The sequence below is a fragment of the Callithrix jacchus genome, chromosome 21 (assembly GCF_049354715.1).
Source record: "Callithrix jacchus isolate 240 chromosome 21, calJac240_pri, whole genome shotgun sequence".
Lineage (NCBI taxonomy): Eukaryota > Metazoa > Chordata > Mammalia > Primates > Cebidae > Callithrix > Callithrix jacchus.
The window spans coordinates 17,332,115-17,348,196 of record NC_133522.1 but is presented as its reverse complement, the minus strand read 5'-3'; the positions used below and the strand labels follow the sequence as shown (position 1 = coordinate 17,348,196).

At 38.6% G+C, this 16,082-nt stretch overlaps 1 protein-coding gene across 38 annotated transcripts in view; it reads left to right on the top strand.

The window, feature by feature from the left end:
• Window positions 1-16,082, top strand: part of ROBO2 (roundabout guidance receptor 2) — a 1,334,178-nt gene that overhangs the window by 733,607 nt on the left and 584,489 nt on the right. For 11 of the 38 annotated variants that reach the window (XM_078358530.1, XM_002761306.6, XM_035282887.3 and 8 more), the window contains exon 1: window positions 677-1,753. The exons of the other annotated variants lie outside the window; for them this stretch is intronic. In XM_078358530.1, coding sequence (XP_078214656.1) covers window positions 1,693-1,753 — 61 coding nt within the window. In that variant the 5' untranslated portion in view covers window positions 677-1,692. Of the gene's footprint in view, window positions 1-676; window positions 1,754-16,082 lie in introns of those variants that run through there. 38 annotated transcript variants of the gene reach the window in all.

Below are 16,082 nucleotides of genomic sequence, written 5' to 3'. Positions count from 1 at the left end.
TAGAGGTTAGAGATTTCTGCACCCTTCCTCCCCCACCCACCCCTTGTGCTTTTTAACCGTATAGGAAGCATCCACACACAACCTTTCGGGTCCAAAGGGTGCTTATATTTCGTTTCCTGTCCTTTTCTTCCCCCCACCCCCTACTCAGCTTCTCATTTGGCTAAAAGGAGAAGAGTGAGTGTTTGTGTGATTTTAACGGGTAATGAGGCTGCGCCCTGGGTCCTGGAGGGTGATCTTTTTCAAGAAAACGCGTGCAGCTCCGGCAGACTGAGGGATGAATAATTAGGAAGGGCTTCCATGAAATCACTCACCGAGAAAATTACCTGCCCATTAAACGGGACGCGGCGAGGAGCAGGAGGCTGGAGCCCACCTAACCCCTCCCGAGGCGGGAAGGAGGGGGCCCCGGGAGGCGCGGGGAAGGAGACGGAGTTGACCGGTGGCCTCGGCCCTGGGCTGCCGGCGGGGATCTCCGAATTTGTTCCTCTCCGTCCCGCTGGGACTCTCCGCTCTCCGGGACCCCCTCCCCGCTCCCCTGTGCGGGCGGGTGGCGGAGTCTGGAGGTGGAGGGCTCGGCGCACCCCCTCGCCGCCCCCGCCCCTCCCCGGGGCAGACTCCAAGCAGCTTTCGTTCCTCCCTCCCCTCCCGCCTCCTCGCCTTCCCTCCTCTAAGTCCTTCCACCAGCGGCAGCTGCTGGAGGAGGCGGACGCTCTGCTGCCTGGCTGCCCGAGCAGCGGCGGCGGCCGGACCGCGGGGACCCGCGGGGGGACCCGGGCAAGCGGCAGACCGCGACTGGCGCTGGACCGAGAGCTCCCTTTTTCCGCGGCTCCCAGGCTGTGCTCGCGCGCCCGGCTCTGCGCTCGCCCGCAGTCGCCGCCGGGTGCACAATCGCTCAGAGGCGGCCCCCGGGGGTGGCTGCGGCCTCAGCCTTAGCCCGGCCCTTCCCTCCCTCGCTCCCTCCCTCCCTCACTCCTTCCCTGCCTCCCTCCCCGCAGCCCCACCACGTAGGAGTTCGGATTCTCCACCCGAATCGTCCTGATTTCCCTTTTCCTCTCTTTTGGAAACAAGAGAGGTGGAGGGAGACAACGAGGCTGCAAAGGAGAGGCCCGCCAAGTCTGCCCGCCTGCAAAGTGTTGCTTTGACACATCCTTATTATGGAAGTTAAGTAAATATATATATATATTTAAAAAAAAAAATCACTCCGGACGTGGAGCTGCTACCGAGAAGGAAACCGGGGGAAAGAAAACCAGTAGGCAGGCCAATGGTTTTTCGGCAGCGCGCTGGCAAGTTTGTGGAACACTTTCTAGGAATTAGGTCTTTTCCTCCCCCTTCATCATCTTGACTTCTGAAGAAAGAACTTGGCTTTGGATTGCAAGGGAGCCTAAGGAGAAAGGGTTAGACACACTTAAATAATACCTCTGGCTGGGCTGAATTTGTGGGAATTTAGGAAGCCAGAGTGTTGGAAATACAGCAGCCTTTGAAGTGCCCTCTGTTAATTTGGATGGATCTGAATGTGCCCCGTTCAAGTCCTCTCCACCAACCCCGTCTGATCTTGCAATTTGCTCTTCTTGACTTTAATTAGTATCTAGGAAAGTCTAAACTTTGGACCTACCTCTTTTTTTGATACTTATTTTTGTACTTTTGCTCTCTGGGATTGGTTTCTTAAAGAATCTGGATCCTTTGTAATATGTCAAAATGAGTCTGCTGATGTTTACACAACTACTGCTCTGTGGAGTTTTATATGTTCGGGTCGATGGTAAGTTAAAAATGCTTTTATCTTTCTTTCTTTTCTTTTTTTTTTTTTCACCCCTCAACCCCCCAACCCCCCCCCCCCCCCCCCCCCGCCAGACCATTTCTTTCTGAATTTGAGGTGGGTCATAAATAATTACAGTGTGTCTGTAAGTCCGTTTCGGCCAGGCACGGGCTCCTTGGGGGCAGAGGTTTTATTTAAGTCTTTTGTTTCTAAACTGCTGCAAGTGGAACATGTTATAGTCACCTATTGTTGTGATTGTTGTTGTAATTTACTTAATTAATTAAGGAGTTGGATAATAAATGATGAGCTCCCGGTTTTGTTAGAAAAAGAAGTATTAAAGTGAATCTCCTGAAAGAGCCTAGTACTATTGTGCCTGCTCTCTATTTGATGTTTGCTCTTGTGTCTGAACTTTGGCTTAGACATTCAAGTGAAGAAATACGGTAATAGACACTCTAAGGAAGGTTCAATGGGTTAGGAATTTGAGACTGAGATCAGTGTGTATCACCTGTGTGCCATGAATACTCTCCTAGCGTTAAATCAGAATGAAGAATTTAGATCCTAGGGAGAAAACTGTCAAAAGTGAGACTGGGCGAGGCTCCACGAAGGGGGAAGCATCAGCTATGGTCTGGCCACAGGAGTGGAACACTTAGCTCAGTCCCCAGTGGGCAAACACAATGGGGGTCTTAAACAGGTGCTGGAGGTGTCTCCCTCTGGGTTGAGTCAGTCTGTCAAGCCGACAGCATTCGGCCTCTGATTCTCTTGTCTTTTGTTCAGATTTGGTTTACTTGGATGTTTTCACAGGATGTCAATTTAATGTGCGACTATTGCAAAATCCTTTTTTGTGGCTCCTTTGAATGAAGAGTGGAAATAATCATTAACATGCTTTTTGATTTGTATTCAAAAGAAAAAGTTAAAAGAATATTGGCTATTAATCTTCTAGCGATTTTAATTTTTATATCCATGGAAAGAATTGGTATAAGGGAAGACTAGGTAATTATGTTTTTCCTAACTGGAAATGTGGATTTCAGTACTTTAGGTTTTTAATTACTTGCTGTACTTGTAAAGAACCTAAAGTGTATTAGTCCAACTGTTTGATCCATCATAATAGCTTGTTGCCACGTAAACTTTGCTCCACCATTTGCACTGTGGATGAATTCATTATTTGGGACACTGCCTATTTTTACCCATCTGTGGTAGCTAACTTTGTTACTGGCAGCTACTGCTGCGTAGAACCCAATGTATTGGTCTCAGAAAGGAAGGCTTTCTATAAACATGAGGCAATACAGATGAGTTTACCTACTGTCAAGTGGCTGTTTTAAATCATGGACTACATGAGTATCTTTGCCCCCCAGCGATAGTAGGGGAGGGATGCATGTGTGTGCACTGCTTCTCTCTTTTCCCAGTGTAGCAGATGTTTAGGCTTTAATTATTGTGAATGGTACTACAGCCACATCTATAACCATTTTCATGCATTTCTTTTTCAGTACATTAAAATACATGGACATTACCATAACAAAATAGGGCTACCTATTTGTCCGAGGTGTGTTTCATTTTTATGATAACAAGACTTTGGTATAACTTTTTAAAGAATATGACCTCATAAACCATGAATTTGCATATCTCAGTAACAGAAATGCATGTATAAACTATACATTAGACTACAGAATTATCACCAAGGATTTTTTTATATGTATTTTTAAATCAGTGTGTTGCTAGGAGGAATACAATTACATTGCTCAGGGGAAGTGACAGAGGAAATCAGAAGAGCTTGGTGTTACAGAATGTAATTAATATACAGGGCGTTTGGAGATAAATGAAACTAATGCAATTAACCAGCTTGCTGGAACAGCAGTAGCAAGACAGCATTTCTGTCTGCCTTCCCTCCCTTCCTTCCTTCATTTCTCCCTCCCTTCTCTCTCTCCTTTTTATTACTCTCTCCCTTCTTTCCTTCCTTCTCTTCCACACCACCCTTCTCCTGCCCCCAAAGACAACCTAGATCATTTGTTTTGATTTAACATTATAGGATAAGGGGGCAGTTTGTGTCTGGGCCACAATTATGCAGCAGAATTCATAGTAATGTAGTGAAAAACGCCAGAATTGAGGAGTTGAGACTGGAAAGGCAATGTGAAATTTGGTGTGTGTGAAACTAGTTTTGCATTTAGCATCTGCTGTGTCAAAAGCAAAGGAAACCCTGGACACTCTTACTAAATTAGTATGTTAATCATACGTTTGACATTGGATTGCCTTTGGATACTTCAGAATGACAGTTTCTCCAGGAGGATTGTTGAAAATTTGGGATGTGGACAACACTGCCCTCTAGGCTGTTTCAACACTTTGAGACTTCACATACATAGTGAAGAGGTTGGATTGTAGTATCTCTAAGCTTTGCTACTCTTCCAGGATTCTATGATTTCTATTTACTTATTCTTCTGAGAGGTGTGTGCTTATACTTAACATGAATTTCAAATGTAGAGAAGCTTGTACCATTTCGAAGATATACTGACCATCCTTGTGCTAGTCACAGATATTAATTTTATTCAGTGACAAATGATACATAGATTTGCATTGATATTTGCTTGGTGGGTTATTTATATGTGCATTTTTATAGTATATGAAAAATGTTAGAGTTTTGCCACCTCGTTGAAGCTATGTGCTAATATTTTTAATAATTTTTCTGTATTGCATCCCTGCAGCAATCTGTAGAGAGCAAATATTAAGTTAGTTGAGAACTGTAGATAAACTTTTCTATTTGGGATGTAAATAATGGTTTTCTTATTAATACAGATTAATTAATCGCATCTAGGCTTTTCTGTATGATTATGTAGGAGAATACTTATTAAGGTCAGTCTTTGTTTTCCAGCTTTTATTTTTGAATGAGAATAGTGTTTTGCAGTTATTTATGGGGAATTGATATGAACAATGGCAAGACTTTTAAATTACATCTGTATCCCACACATTATATCAATCTGATAATGTTGCAATACTTGTGAAAAGGTGTCTTAAAATGAGAATGGTTTTGTCATCTTTATTCTTTATTCTTAAATGGAAATGACACACATGATATTAGGGGAGATAAATATAATAAAGATAATGTATGTGCTTAGTGCAGATGTATAATCTCATATAGGTTTATACATGTTGCTAAGTGCTTTTTTTTCAGTAATGGGCTTATTATAGCCATATGTAGTCTATTTCAGAACTTAAATGGTATATAAGTAACCTGAAATGTGTTCTTGAAGCTATGCAATAATATCAGGTTTGAATTGGCTTTGTTTGAATAACCTTTGATGCTACGTAGCTTGTGAACCATAAACCAAAAGGATTTTTTAGAACATTAAACAAGAATATTGTGAAAAACAAAATAAAAAAGGTCATGATTATATAAAAAGAGCAGTTCTGGCCATCTCATCCCTGACCAGCTTGTATAAAATAGCATCTTTGACATTAAAAATATAGACATGTAAGCACATTGTATAAATTGGGATACATATATAGTAATGAAGGGAGCTTACGATGTGGGATGTGTATGTGCCTGTAATGTCTGCTGAAGTAGTTCCAGAAGTCTACAGGACATACATTTAATTCCATGTGCAATTTGGTTTTTGAATAGTGTTAGAAAAAAACGACTATTATCTTATTTACTATTTCTCCTTTTCCTGCTTTTTTCTTCTCTTTCTTCTTCTCATTTATATTCTCTTTTCTTTCCTTCTTATTCTCCTCCTCTTTTTTTCTTTTTTGGACCTAATGAAAGGAATTAGAGAACCATTTGAAGAGTGAAGAAGGTAGGTGAGGGTGTTTCTTGAATAAAAATTTAGAAAATCTGCATTTAAAGGAAAAATGTGAATAATATTTTGCCTTTAGTTATATCCAGTTGGGGTTTTGATTGTCTCACTTTTCCCCACAACACTATATGTAGCTTTATGCAAATTTTCTTCACAAGGATCCCATCATTTTCCAGTTTAGATAAGTAAGTCTTCAGATCTGAGTTCAAGCAAACAGTGGAGATTTATAGAGTGCCGTTGTACAGATTTATTTCTAATGAAAGTATTGCTGTGTTTCTTACAGTGTCTCCAGATTTAGATTTATCAACCTAAATCAATACATTGGAATGGATATTGCTTTTCTTTTTTCTAAAAATAAATATTATATAAACGATAAAGAAATGATTATAAACTCTTTTCAAAAATAAATACCAATAAACTCTATTAATGTTTTAGCAGTGTGTTATACCATGACAGAGTACAATATAGCATCTAGGGTAGCATGCTTACCCCAAATACCTGACTCAAAACAGTGTTGGAGTAACAGAGGCCTCAACCCTCAGTCTTCTTTCCTCCATTTGTAGCCAATCCTTAGGTTTTTCACCTAATCTCATAAATGTTAAATACATATTTGGATTGATAATTCTTCAATTGCCCTAATCATTGCATGGAGGAATATAAGATCCATAAGGACATAACCTGGCTGTTCTATATGCTGTCATATCTCCAGTGTTTGCAACAGTGCTTGACATACTCACAGGACTACTTGGCGTCTTTGCTTCATGTCCAATAAGAATATACAAAACTCAAGCATAAGACAGAATCTTCTCCTCTTTCTAGTCATTCCCATCACAGGAAATGGCTTCCACCATTCACAGACTTTTTCCTGACCCCCAGTGAGGAACCATTCTTCACTTGTTCTCACAACCTGCATTCATCTTGTTCACAGAATCGTGCAACCATCACTACAATCTAACTTTAAAATGTTTTTTAATTATTCAAGAAAGAAACTATGTACCCTGTTCCACCATCCCTCCACCAACTGCAAGAAACCACCACTCAACTTCTGTCTCTATGGATTTGTCTTTTCTGGGCATTTCATATAAATGCAGTTATACAATATATAATGGTATTCTGTGACTAGCTTCTTCTCTTTAGCATGACGTTTTCAAAGGTCATCCATGTCATAGCATGTATCAGTACATCATTCCTTTTTATTGCCCAATAATATTCCATATCATTTATTCTTTGTTTTACTAGTTGATGAAAATTTAGGTTGTTTCCATTTTTGGATTTTGTAGATATTGCTACTTTGAACATCCCTGTACTAACTTTTGTGTGAACATACATCTTCATTTAACGTGGGGTAGAAATGCTGGGTCATATGTTTAGTCTGTGTTTCACCTTCTGAGGAACTGCAAGACTATTTTTCAAAGCAGCTGAGCTACTTTACATTCCCACTAATAATGTATGAGGTAAATATTTTCTTTTAATCGATCACGGAAAAAAGAGCTGAAGGGCCTTTTGAATTGGATATGATGTTTTGAAGTGAAACAATTTTATATTATAATAATCTCTCAAACCCACAATAGTCCTGACTCCTAATCCTTTCAGTGATTGCTGTCTTCTAAGTCTTCCTCAGTTGTCTTGTAAAATCTCACAAAATAGTACCTCAGTTGAACTTCTCACTTTTAGCAGAGATCTCAGAATACTAAGTATAAATCATAGAGTGATAGCATCTTGGAGCTGTTAGAAATACTTGAAACTATGCAGCAGAGCTTTCTTACTGGTTGGGCCCATGGAGAACTGAAGCTTAGAGATTTTACGTGCCTTGTCACAGATCTGTCAGTACTTAGTGGTAGAGCAGAAACTAGACTCCAGGGATGCTTCAGCTCTGTACCATGCTTCTGCCTATGAGAGACTGTTTCTGGATTCTCAGTCCTGGAACTCTTTAGTAAGAATTCCAGGCTCTTGTTACCGAAAATGACCAGCTATCTTCTGAAGAGTCCATGAGAGAATTAGCTTGGATATGTTTAGGTTATTCATTTGATTCAACACATGCATATTGACAACACCACTTGCTTGGCTCTGTGAAGAACACACTGACCTGTTAAAATGTTCGTACCTTCAAGGAAATCACGGCTTAGTAGGGCGGTATCAAATGTTCAAGTCACTAGAACAAAAAAATAGTGTCTCATAAATAGGAAGTTTGAAGGCGTATTCCTTCTCTGAGTCTTGGGAACTCAGAGAAGGAATAGGTGATTTCCAGCTGGTACAATTTGGGAAGGGTCAACACCAAATGGGTCTCTTAACCTGGACCTGAGAGGAATGAACAGTGGGATTTGGGTGGGGAAAAGGATTGGAAATTGAATTCCATGAAAAGAAATAACCAGAAAAATGACATGAGGATGACAAACGGGTGCTAAGATAAAGGCAAAACGTCTAGATTGATTGCAACATAGTTTGCTTGGAGGGAAGAAGGGTAAGATGGTTATTGAAAGACAGTCAGCAAACACTACTGAGTGAGTATGAAAAACTCATTTAATCTTTCTGTGCCTCAGTGTCCTTCTCTGTAAAATGGGCATGGTAATAATGTGTATCTCATACAGTTATAATGAGAACTAAACAAAATATTTTTAAAAATATAAAGATATATTTAAATAAATATATATAATAAAGATGTATATAAAGATATATGATGCCATGAACAGTGCCTAGTACTTTATCAGTCCCACTTAAGCATAACTTATTGTTATTATTAGTATATTTTATTAGATTATTCCCTGCCTAGAATGAACAAGGAAAATAACTAGAAGAGGACTTTGCTGGCAGACTAATTATGAGCTACATTTGGGGTGCATGATAGGACAATTTGAATAAGATTTTTCAACTGTGAGTCTTCAGGTTCTTTTTCTGGATAGCCCATTTAGCTTTCCTTTAGTATTTAGTATCTAGTATAAGACATTGAATCTAATAACTTTTTATAATTATCCATTAATTACATTTGCATAATGAGTAGTTACATATATCAGAAAGGATAGCCTGAATAAAACCATATCATTAGAATTGTGGAGGTGACATACCTTTGGTGATCAGAAGCTCTGGACTGCACTGTTAGCTTTCCTAGCAGATTGTCGATTGTATAGACTTAGAATCTTACCAAAAATGACTTAATTTGACTGTGTAATATCCACGCTCTTCATCAACCTTAGGTTGTATTATTCCAAGGACTTCTGTTCAATGTTCTAAAGTTTATTGTTATATCTGAGAACCTTTAAAGAAGAAAATTAAGCCTGAGCTCAGCACAGTGGCTTACACCTGTAATCCCAACACTTTGGGAGGCTAAGGCTGGAGGATTGCTTGAACTTAGGTGTTTGAGACCAACCTGGGCAACATAGTGAAACCCTGTCTCTACAAAAAAGAAAAAAAAAATTGCTGAGCATGTCGTGTCCACCTGTGGTTTCAGATACTTAGGAAGCCGAGATAAGAGAATGCCTTGAGCCCAGGAGGTTGAGGCTGCAGTGAGCCACGACCTCACTACTGCACTCCAGCTTGGATGACAGAGACCCCATCTCCACACACACACACACACACTGACACAAATTTAGCCTCAGAAGGAATTATCCAAAACCATAAACATCCATCTTTAAGAACAATAACAGTCTATTGTCTAATATGCATGTAGTATATCTGTATTTTGGTATGGGTTCACTGATACGGCTACAGCTATGCATGACAGGAAAAATTTGCTGTTCTTATGATTCACATACACTTTCATTAATGACCAGTGATACTTATCAATAAATAAAATTTTAGAAATTTAATAGCAAGGAGACAATAGTCTTAGGTCAATGTGCTTAGTTTATGGCCACTATAATTAGAACTATATGCAACATGGCGGTGGCTCAAGCCTGTAATCCCAGCACTTTGGGAGGCCGAGGCGGGTGGATCACGAGCTCAAGAGATCGAGACCATCCTGGTCAACATGGTGAAACCCCTTCTCTACTAAAAATACAGAAAATTAGCTGGGCATGGTGGTGCGTGCTTGTAATCCCGGCTACTCGGGAGGCTGAGGCAGGAGAATTGCCTGAACCCAAGAGGCGGAGGTTGCAGTGAGCCAAGATCGCACCATTGCACTCCAGCCTGGCTAACAAGAGCGAAACTCCGTCTCAAAAAAAAAGAACTATAAGCAACATGGAAGTTTTAGCTCAGGAGAGGGGGTTAACAGCTACTTTTTAATTTCTGTTGTAAAGATAGATGTGAGATCTCTTTCCTTAGAGTTTTGTTCCCAGCCTTTTGGAAATAAGCTGGAGAACATGGAATATAACTCACTATCCCATTACAAGGCTTTTCAAGCTTAAACAAGGAACACCCAGGTGCAACCAGACTGAAATTTAAGGGATTTGCTCCAAATCTCTGCAACACTCGTAACCAATTAAAATGTTCATAAGTGTGATTTAAAAAGGGAGAACTTTTGACTTCCAAAAAAATTGAGTTAAGAGATATTCTTTATAAAGGAAAGTTTATACTTTTTTTTTTTAAGTCAAGGTTAGAGTCATACTTGAAAGTTTTACAACACATGTATTTCCAAATACTAGCAAATGCTAGAGTATGATTGAACTTATTTAGATATATCTGATGATTATAGAATATAGTTTTAAGGGTTAAATTAAGGGAAATTTAGATAAATCAAGCACTAGGCACTCTTGTGTTTTATCTCTCTCTTATAGAGTAAATTTTAATGTGTTGCCAAATAACGGTAAGTTATTGAAAACCTAGCTTATTACTGTTGCATTGAATTAAGAAGGCATTTCGCCTTCCTCTTCTTAAGTATATAACAGCTTGTGTATTCTAAATGCCTTTGAATGCCAGCAACAACAAGCTATTACCCAAATTCCAATTGTTTTAGTGCCCCTTACCCCTATCTCTGTCATGGATTAGAGTAGAAACTGAGTAGGAGAAATGTAACCTTTTTAAAACAAATGCCAGGTACAACATTCTGTGTTTGTTTTTATGTTTTTTTTATTTTTTAGAATGAAGAACATTTTATTCATTTATTTATTTTTTTTATTATACTTTAGGTTCTGGGGTACATATGCAGATCATGCAGGATTGCTGCATAGATACATACATGGTATTTTTCCCCCCATGCAAAATTGGTTACTAAGAGTTAGAACATTTAATGTGGTGGTCTCCAAACACTTTTTTTTAATTGTAATTGTTTTCACATAATTTCAGTAGTTAAACAGTAATACTGAAAAAGTATTTTGGGCCACGCAGCGTGGCTCATGCCTGTAACTTCAGTATTTTGGTAGACTGGGTGGCTCTCCTGAGCCCATGAGTTCAAGATCTGCGTGGGCAACATGGTGAAACCCTGTCTATACAAAAAAAAAAAAAAATTATTCGGGCACGGTGGTGCTCACCATTAGTCCAGCTCCTTGGGAGGCTAAGGTAGAAGGATTGCTTGTGTCTACAAGGTCAAGACTGCGGTGAGCTGTGATTACACCACTGCACTCCAGCCAGGGCGACAGAGGAAGACCCTGTCTCAAAAACAAACAAACAAATAAAACATCAGCGGTACATAAGCCCTGCATTCACAAGTCAAGTTGTCACTCAGTTGAGGTTTGCGGCCTCCTTTTCTGCCCAAAACATGGCCGGTGCTGTTCAATAACTTCACCAGAAAGAAGCTAACAGATTTAACTGGGTTATTCCTCACTGGCCATCATGAAACATGTGAGTCATTTCATAGCTAAGTATGTTTTAAAGTGTTTCAGTCCCCCCTTTGTGATTTGAAAGCCTGAATAATTCAACTTTTAATACAAATATGAAAGAAAAAAGAATCAGAAAAATAGGTACAACATGTGGGTACAGATTTTGGGCAAATATAGCTCTTACCCCTCGCCTCCCACCTCCCTGTACACATGGCAATAAGGTATGAATTCACTGAGTTGTTTGATGCCTGCCCTCTACTCACAATCCAACTGACAACTTTTATTTGATGAAACCTTTCTAGGCTGTGAATTCTTATTGCACTTTCCTGTTAAAGTGTAGCCCCTGTGATGTGCATCACCTGGACCTTCTGAAACTCTACAGAATTTTGAGACTCTCAATAAACGTGTCTCATCATATTAAATTTAAATTCCAAGTTTATTCAACATTTATTTTGAGAATGAAAAATTGAGAAAGCAGCTTTAGTCTTTTGAAGCAGCGGCTAAATATGACATGCAAATCAGATGACCAGGCAATTGCTTGTATTGTCTATGTCTATCAGGATTCAATTCTAAGCTTTCCAAACATGGATCTCTATAGGAGGTTATGCCTAATCTTTGCATTTGAAATGGTCTAGGAGGTGCAAGGTTATACCTGGGAGGGGCAATCTCCAGGAACTATAAGGGGAGAGGGTGAAAGGGTGCTTTGGAAAAGTGAAAAACTGAACATTTGAATGAAGTGGATTGGATTAGCATTTGACACTCAACTATATAGCAAGTGGACATGCTGATATTTAGTTCTATGGATTGTTAACATTCACATAAAACAGAATTATTTAGCATTTACTGAATCCTTTTTGATAATCAATTTGGGATCAAATGCAAAAGAACATGTGTCTGCTTTGTATGACCCCAGATTCTTCCGTTTTCTCTTTGAGCAGATGACATGCCTTCTTTGCTAACTGATATTGGTTGCTAGGAGAAGTGCACTGGTTTAGTCCCTTCTTATCCAGCAGAAAAACTAAAGAGTGTATTGAGTAAGAGAAAAAGGCAGCACACAGTACAGGCCATGAACCATGACTTGTCTCCAATATGTCCACTTTGCTCCCATTTTTTTTTTTCTCTTTAAAAACTTTTGTTTTTACCAATGATGCTTTCTTTCAGCCATTATCTATAATCCTTTTGGAGCCTGAGGGGATGAGGGTTGCTAAAGAGAGGCTGTGCTGCTAAGAGTCCACTCAGAGCAATAATAAAAGCCTTGAGAGTTATTCATGGGGCCGCATTAGTGAGAATGCCTTACTGGGTGAATAGCATCAGTCAGCTGCCTTTGAGATCCGGTGATTAATACCTTCTGTTTTGAAGGGGGGAAAAGGCACACAAGAAAGGTCTTCATACGACTTTGGCTATTTTGCAAATTAGATCTTACACATTGTCAAAGCTTTTGACAAAGAAATTGCTAAAATGTCAATACCTGCAATAGTCTTTTTTAAAAGCTAGTTTTTCATGAAACTGTTCATTGTGGCTACTGTCAAATAAAATGGAAATGGTAATAATATCCCAAATGAACACTGAAAAAAATCAGTTAGTCATTCTTATATTTTGGAGTGTTTATGATGACATAAAAGTAAGAATGTGATGTTAGTGATCGTATTCTGAATGTGATCTAGGCAGATCTGGTTTAAAACAGCCAAACAACATTTTTGTTTGTTTGATAAAGGAACTAATTGCAATACTCTTGAGAGTTTATAGAGCCATCTAATGAGAAAGTGTTAAGGGTGGCAGGTGGTAGTTTCCCATAAGCACTTGGATGTAAGGGACAGTCTGTGATTTACGAAGAAGTTGTTATTTATATATGTATGCCTGTATGCTTATATCTATAGGCTGTTTCTGCATAAGGGATTAGAAATGATATTATTATAATCCTCATTACCTCTCCTTTTTTCTTTTGCTTACATTATGTACACGGCACAGTTCAAATAAAATTGCTCAAGGTTTTTAAACTTGTCAACCATCTGAGTTGTGTAGATAGAAAAGCTTCTGGTTTTGGTGGCCTGTGTGTGGCAGCTAGAAAATCCAAGGTGATGCTTTGCTGTTCTGTTTTTTGGCACGACTCCAACATTAAGCAGGCTGTTAATATTTAGATGGTAAATTAAGCCATGCCTTAATGTTTAAAAAGTTATTCTCATTCTGTTCTTCATTTTACATTTTAAACTTATTTTTCATATAGCAGCTTAGTCTGGTCCTTCTGTATATACTCATACTCATTCAAACGCCTTTATTTTAGTCTAAAAATGAGAAAAAAACAAAATTTTAAAGACTCTGTGATGCTCCCTGTAACCTGTTTTCACTCTGGGAAAGTGAAATATCTTGTTAAGAGACAGTAATACCCCAAGGCAATCAGAGATAGAAATGTAACAATTTGGTGGGTGATGTCTAGAGATCAGCCTTAAGTGTGGTCTAATTTAACATCTTTATTAGTGATTTAAAAGGGAAATGATAAAGAAATTAGAAATCTCAACATTGGAATACCATCAGAACCTCCCCTCCCTGTCCCTGAAACCACATATAGTGATATACAAAAATGTAGGCAGCAAAAAAATAGTAGTGGAGTAAAAAGCTAATGATTGATTTGGTATATAAATGTAAACTAATTCTTTAGGGAAATAATCAGAAATCTAGAAATCTAACTAGAGGGAGAAGTCAGCAAAGCAATGATACTGAAAGGGCCCTGGGGATAAGTACAGGAGTGGGGCAAGGAGAGAATGTGATTTAGATTAGGAGTGTTACATCCCAGTTTAAAGGTCATGCGATTACGGTGCCCATTTAGGGAGTATTGCATCACTGACTAGGGAGATTCTCTTTCAATGAATGTGGCTTAAGTGCAATTGAAATACTTCTTTCATTTTGTACTTCATTGCCAGAACATGAGAGAGATTTTGGCAGAATAGAAATAAGTGTTAGTACAAAGAGAGATTCTTTAGGAGGATGCTTGTCAACTTAACACTAGAGAAGGATTTTTTCCACTGAAAAGTTCAAATAGCTCCTCTTTAGAGTGAATATAGCATCTTCAAAACCAAGACCAAACGCACAAAACTTTCCAAGAGAAATTTCTACCATCTGTCAGTATACAGCAAAGCCCATGTTTGTGTTTTAGTTCATTTTATATGTACTGTATTACACATATTAGGGCTTAATTAAAGGTGGGTGAATTAATCTTTAATAGACAACTTCTATGCAGAAACCTATACAACTCATGCCATCTAACCCCAGATAAGTTCAAGAGTAATATTTTTTGTGGAAGTCAAAGGTCTTCCCTCCAGGAGAATAAAGTATTACATGGAGTAGGGGAAGCATAGACAATGACTCTTTAGACAAAGTATGTCCCATTTACTATATTCCTGGTTAATAAGGATGCTAGGTCTGATGAGGTAGTACAAGTGAGACTCTCTGCTTGCTTCACAATTATATATTGGTTCCTTTTCACTAGTCCTCAGATAGAAATTGCCATTTTTTTCCCTCCTGATGTAAGAGAGTGATAGAAGCAGAATGACGCCAGCATCTCAGTAAAACAGAAGTAAAAACAACTTATGACAGGCAGTGAGAGGTAATGGAGGCCAGTTCCCAGGGCTTCTAATTGTTTTTATTTTGTCAATTTTACATTACCATCCACGTTGTATGGCTACTTCATAGCCAGCATTTGAAAACAGATGGGCAGTGTGCCATGACACCACTGCAAGCAGTGGCTGAGAGGAGCCTGAAATCTACAAAATCTCATCTCTCTCTCTCTCTGTGTGTGTGTAAAACTTGGTTAACATGTAATTCATCAGTAATGAGATTAGAGCGCTAATAAAGTCCCTACATGTTAATGGTGGAATTACAGTGCAAGAATAAGTAGAGAAGCACTCAGTCTTTAAACAAACAAACAAACAAAAAATACCACATACAAAATTTATTCATTTGGAACTCACCCTTCTATGATTTTTATTCACCACTTTCACAATTAATGTTTTTTAAGATTTTCTCTTATTCAACTTCTTCATGATTTTGTAACAAAGAGCATATAAATAATATAAGGAATGGTCTTGATATTAGGGGTGGCTATATAAAATCCATTCTACTGGTTTTGTGATTTGGCCAGTAAATTGCATGCTGTATTGATAAAAGGGCTTTCATTCTCATAACAGTCTGTGAACTCAGCGGGCACTACTTTGCTGGGGAGGCATGTATAAATGACTAGAACTATACAAAATCTCATGAGGGATTTATCATAGAAATATAGATGCCACAAAAGAAAATATGGTAGCCTCATTCTCCTTTTTTCTTTGATTGTCTAACCTGTCATCCTATCACAGGATTTCTACATACCTTCAATATAATTCCATGTAAGGGTTATAAAGAGTTGGAGAAAAATATAAGTTTGGAAGACTCTTTTAAGTATAATGTATCCACTTATAACTTGTGTCATATAACTTGTAACAAAACTAAATTTTTGGACCCTGAGGAACTAATCAACGCCAGAGGGTAACTGCATTACACCCATTCCTGAAAGTTTATTTCTGTAAATTTATACAACTACTAGATGATAGCTTACTTTTTCCCTTCTCATTTAAGTTTGAAAAGTAAGCTAAAATAACCAAAATAATGTTGATGAGGTGAATTTTGGCCAAATAGTGATTGTCATAAAACATAACTTTTTCAGTCATTGTGAAATGAATTAAATTGAAAAGATAAACAGAGAAGTTGAACTGTCCTTACAAATGACTGCACAATACCAGCAATGTCTTTTGAGAGAGGATTTAGGACAGAGTGTGTAGGTATTTATCTCACACAAAGAGAAAAGTGTCCTTCCGTGGGAAAACGTTA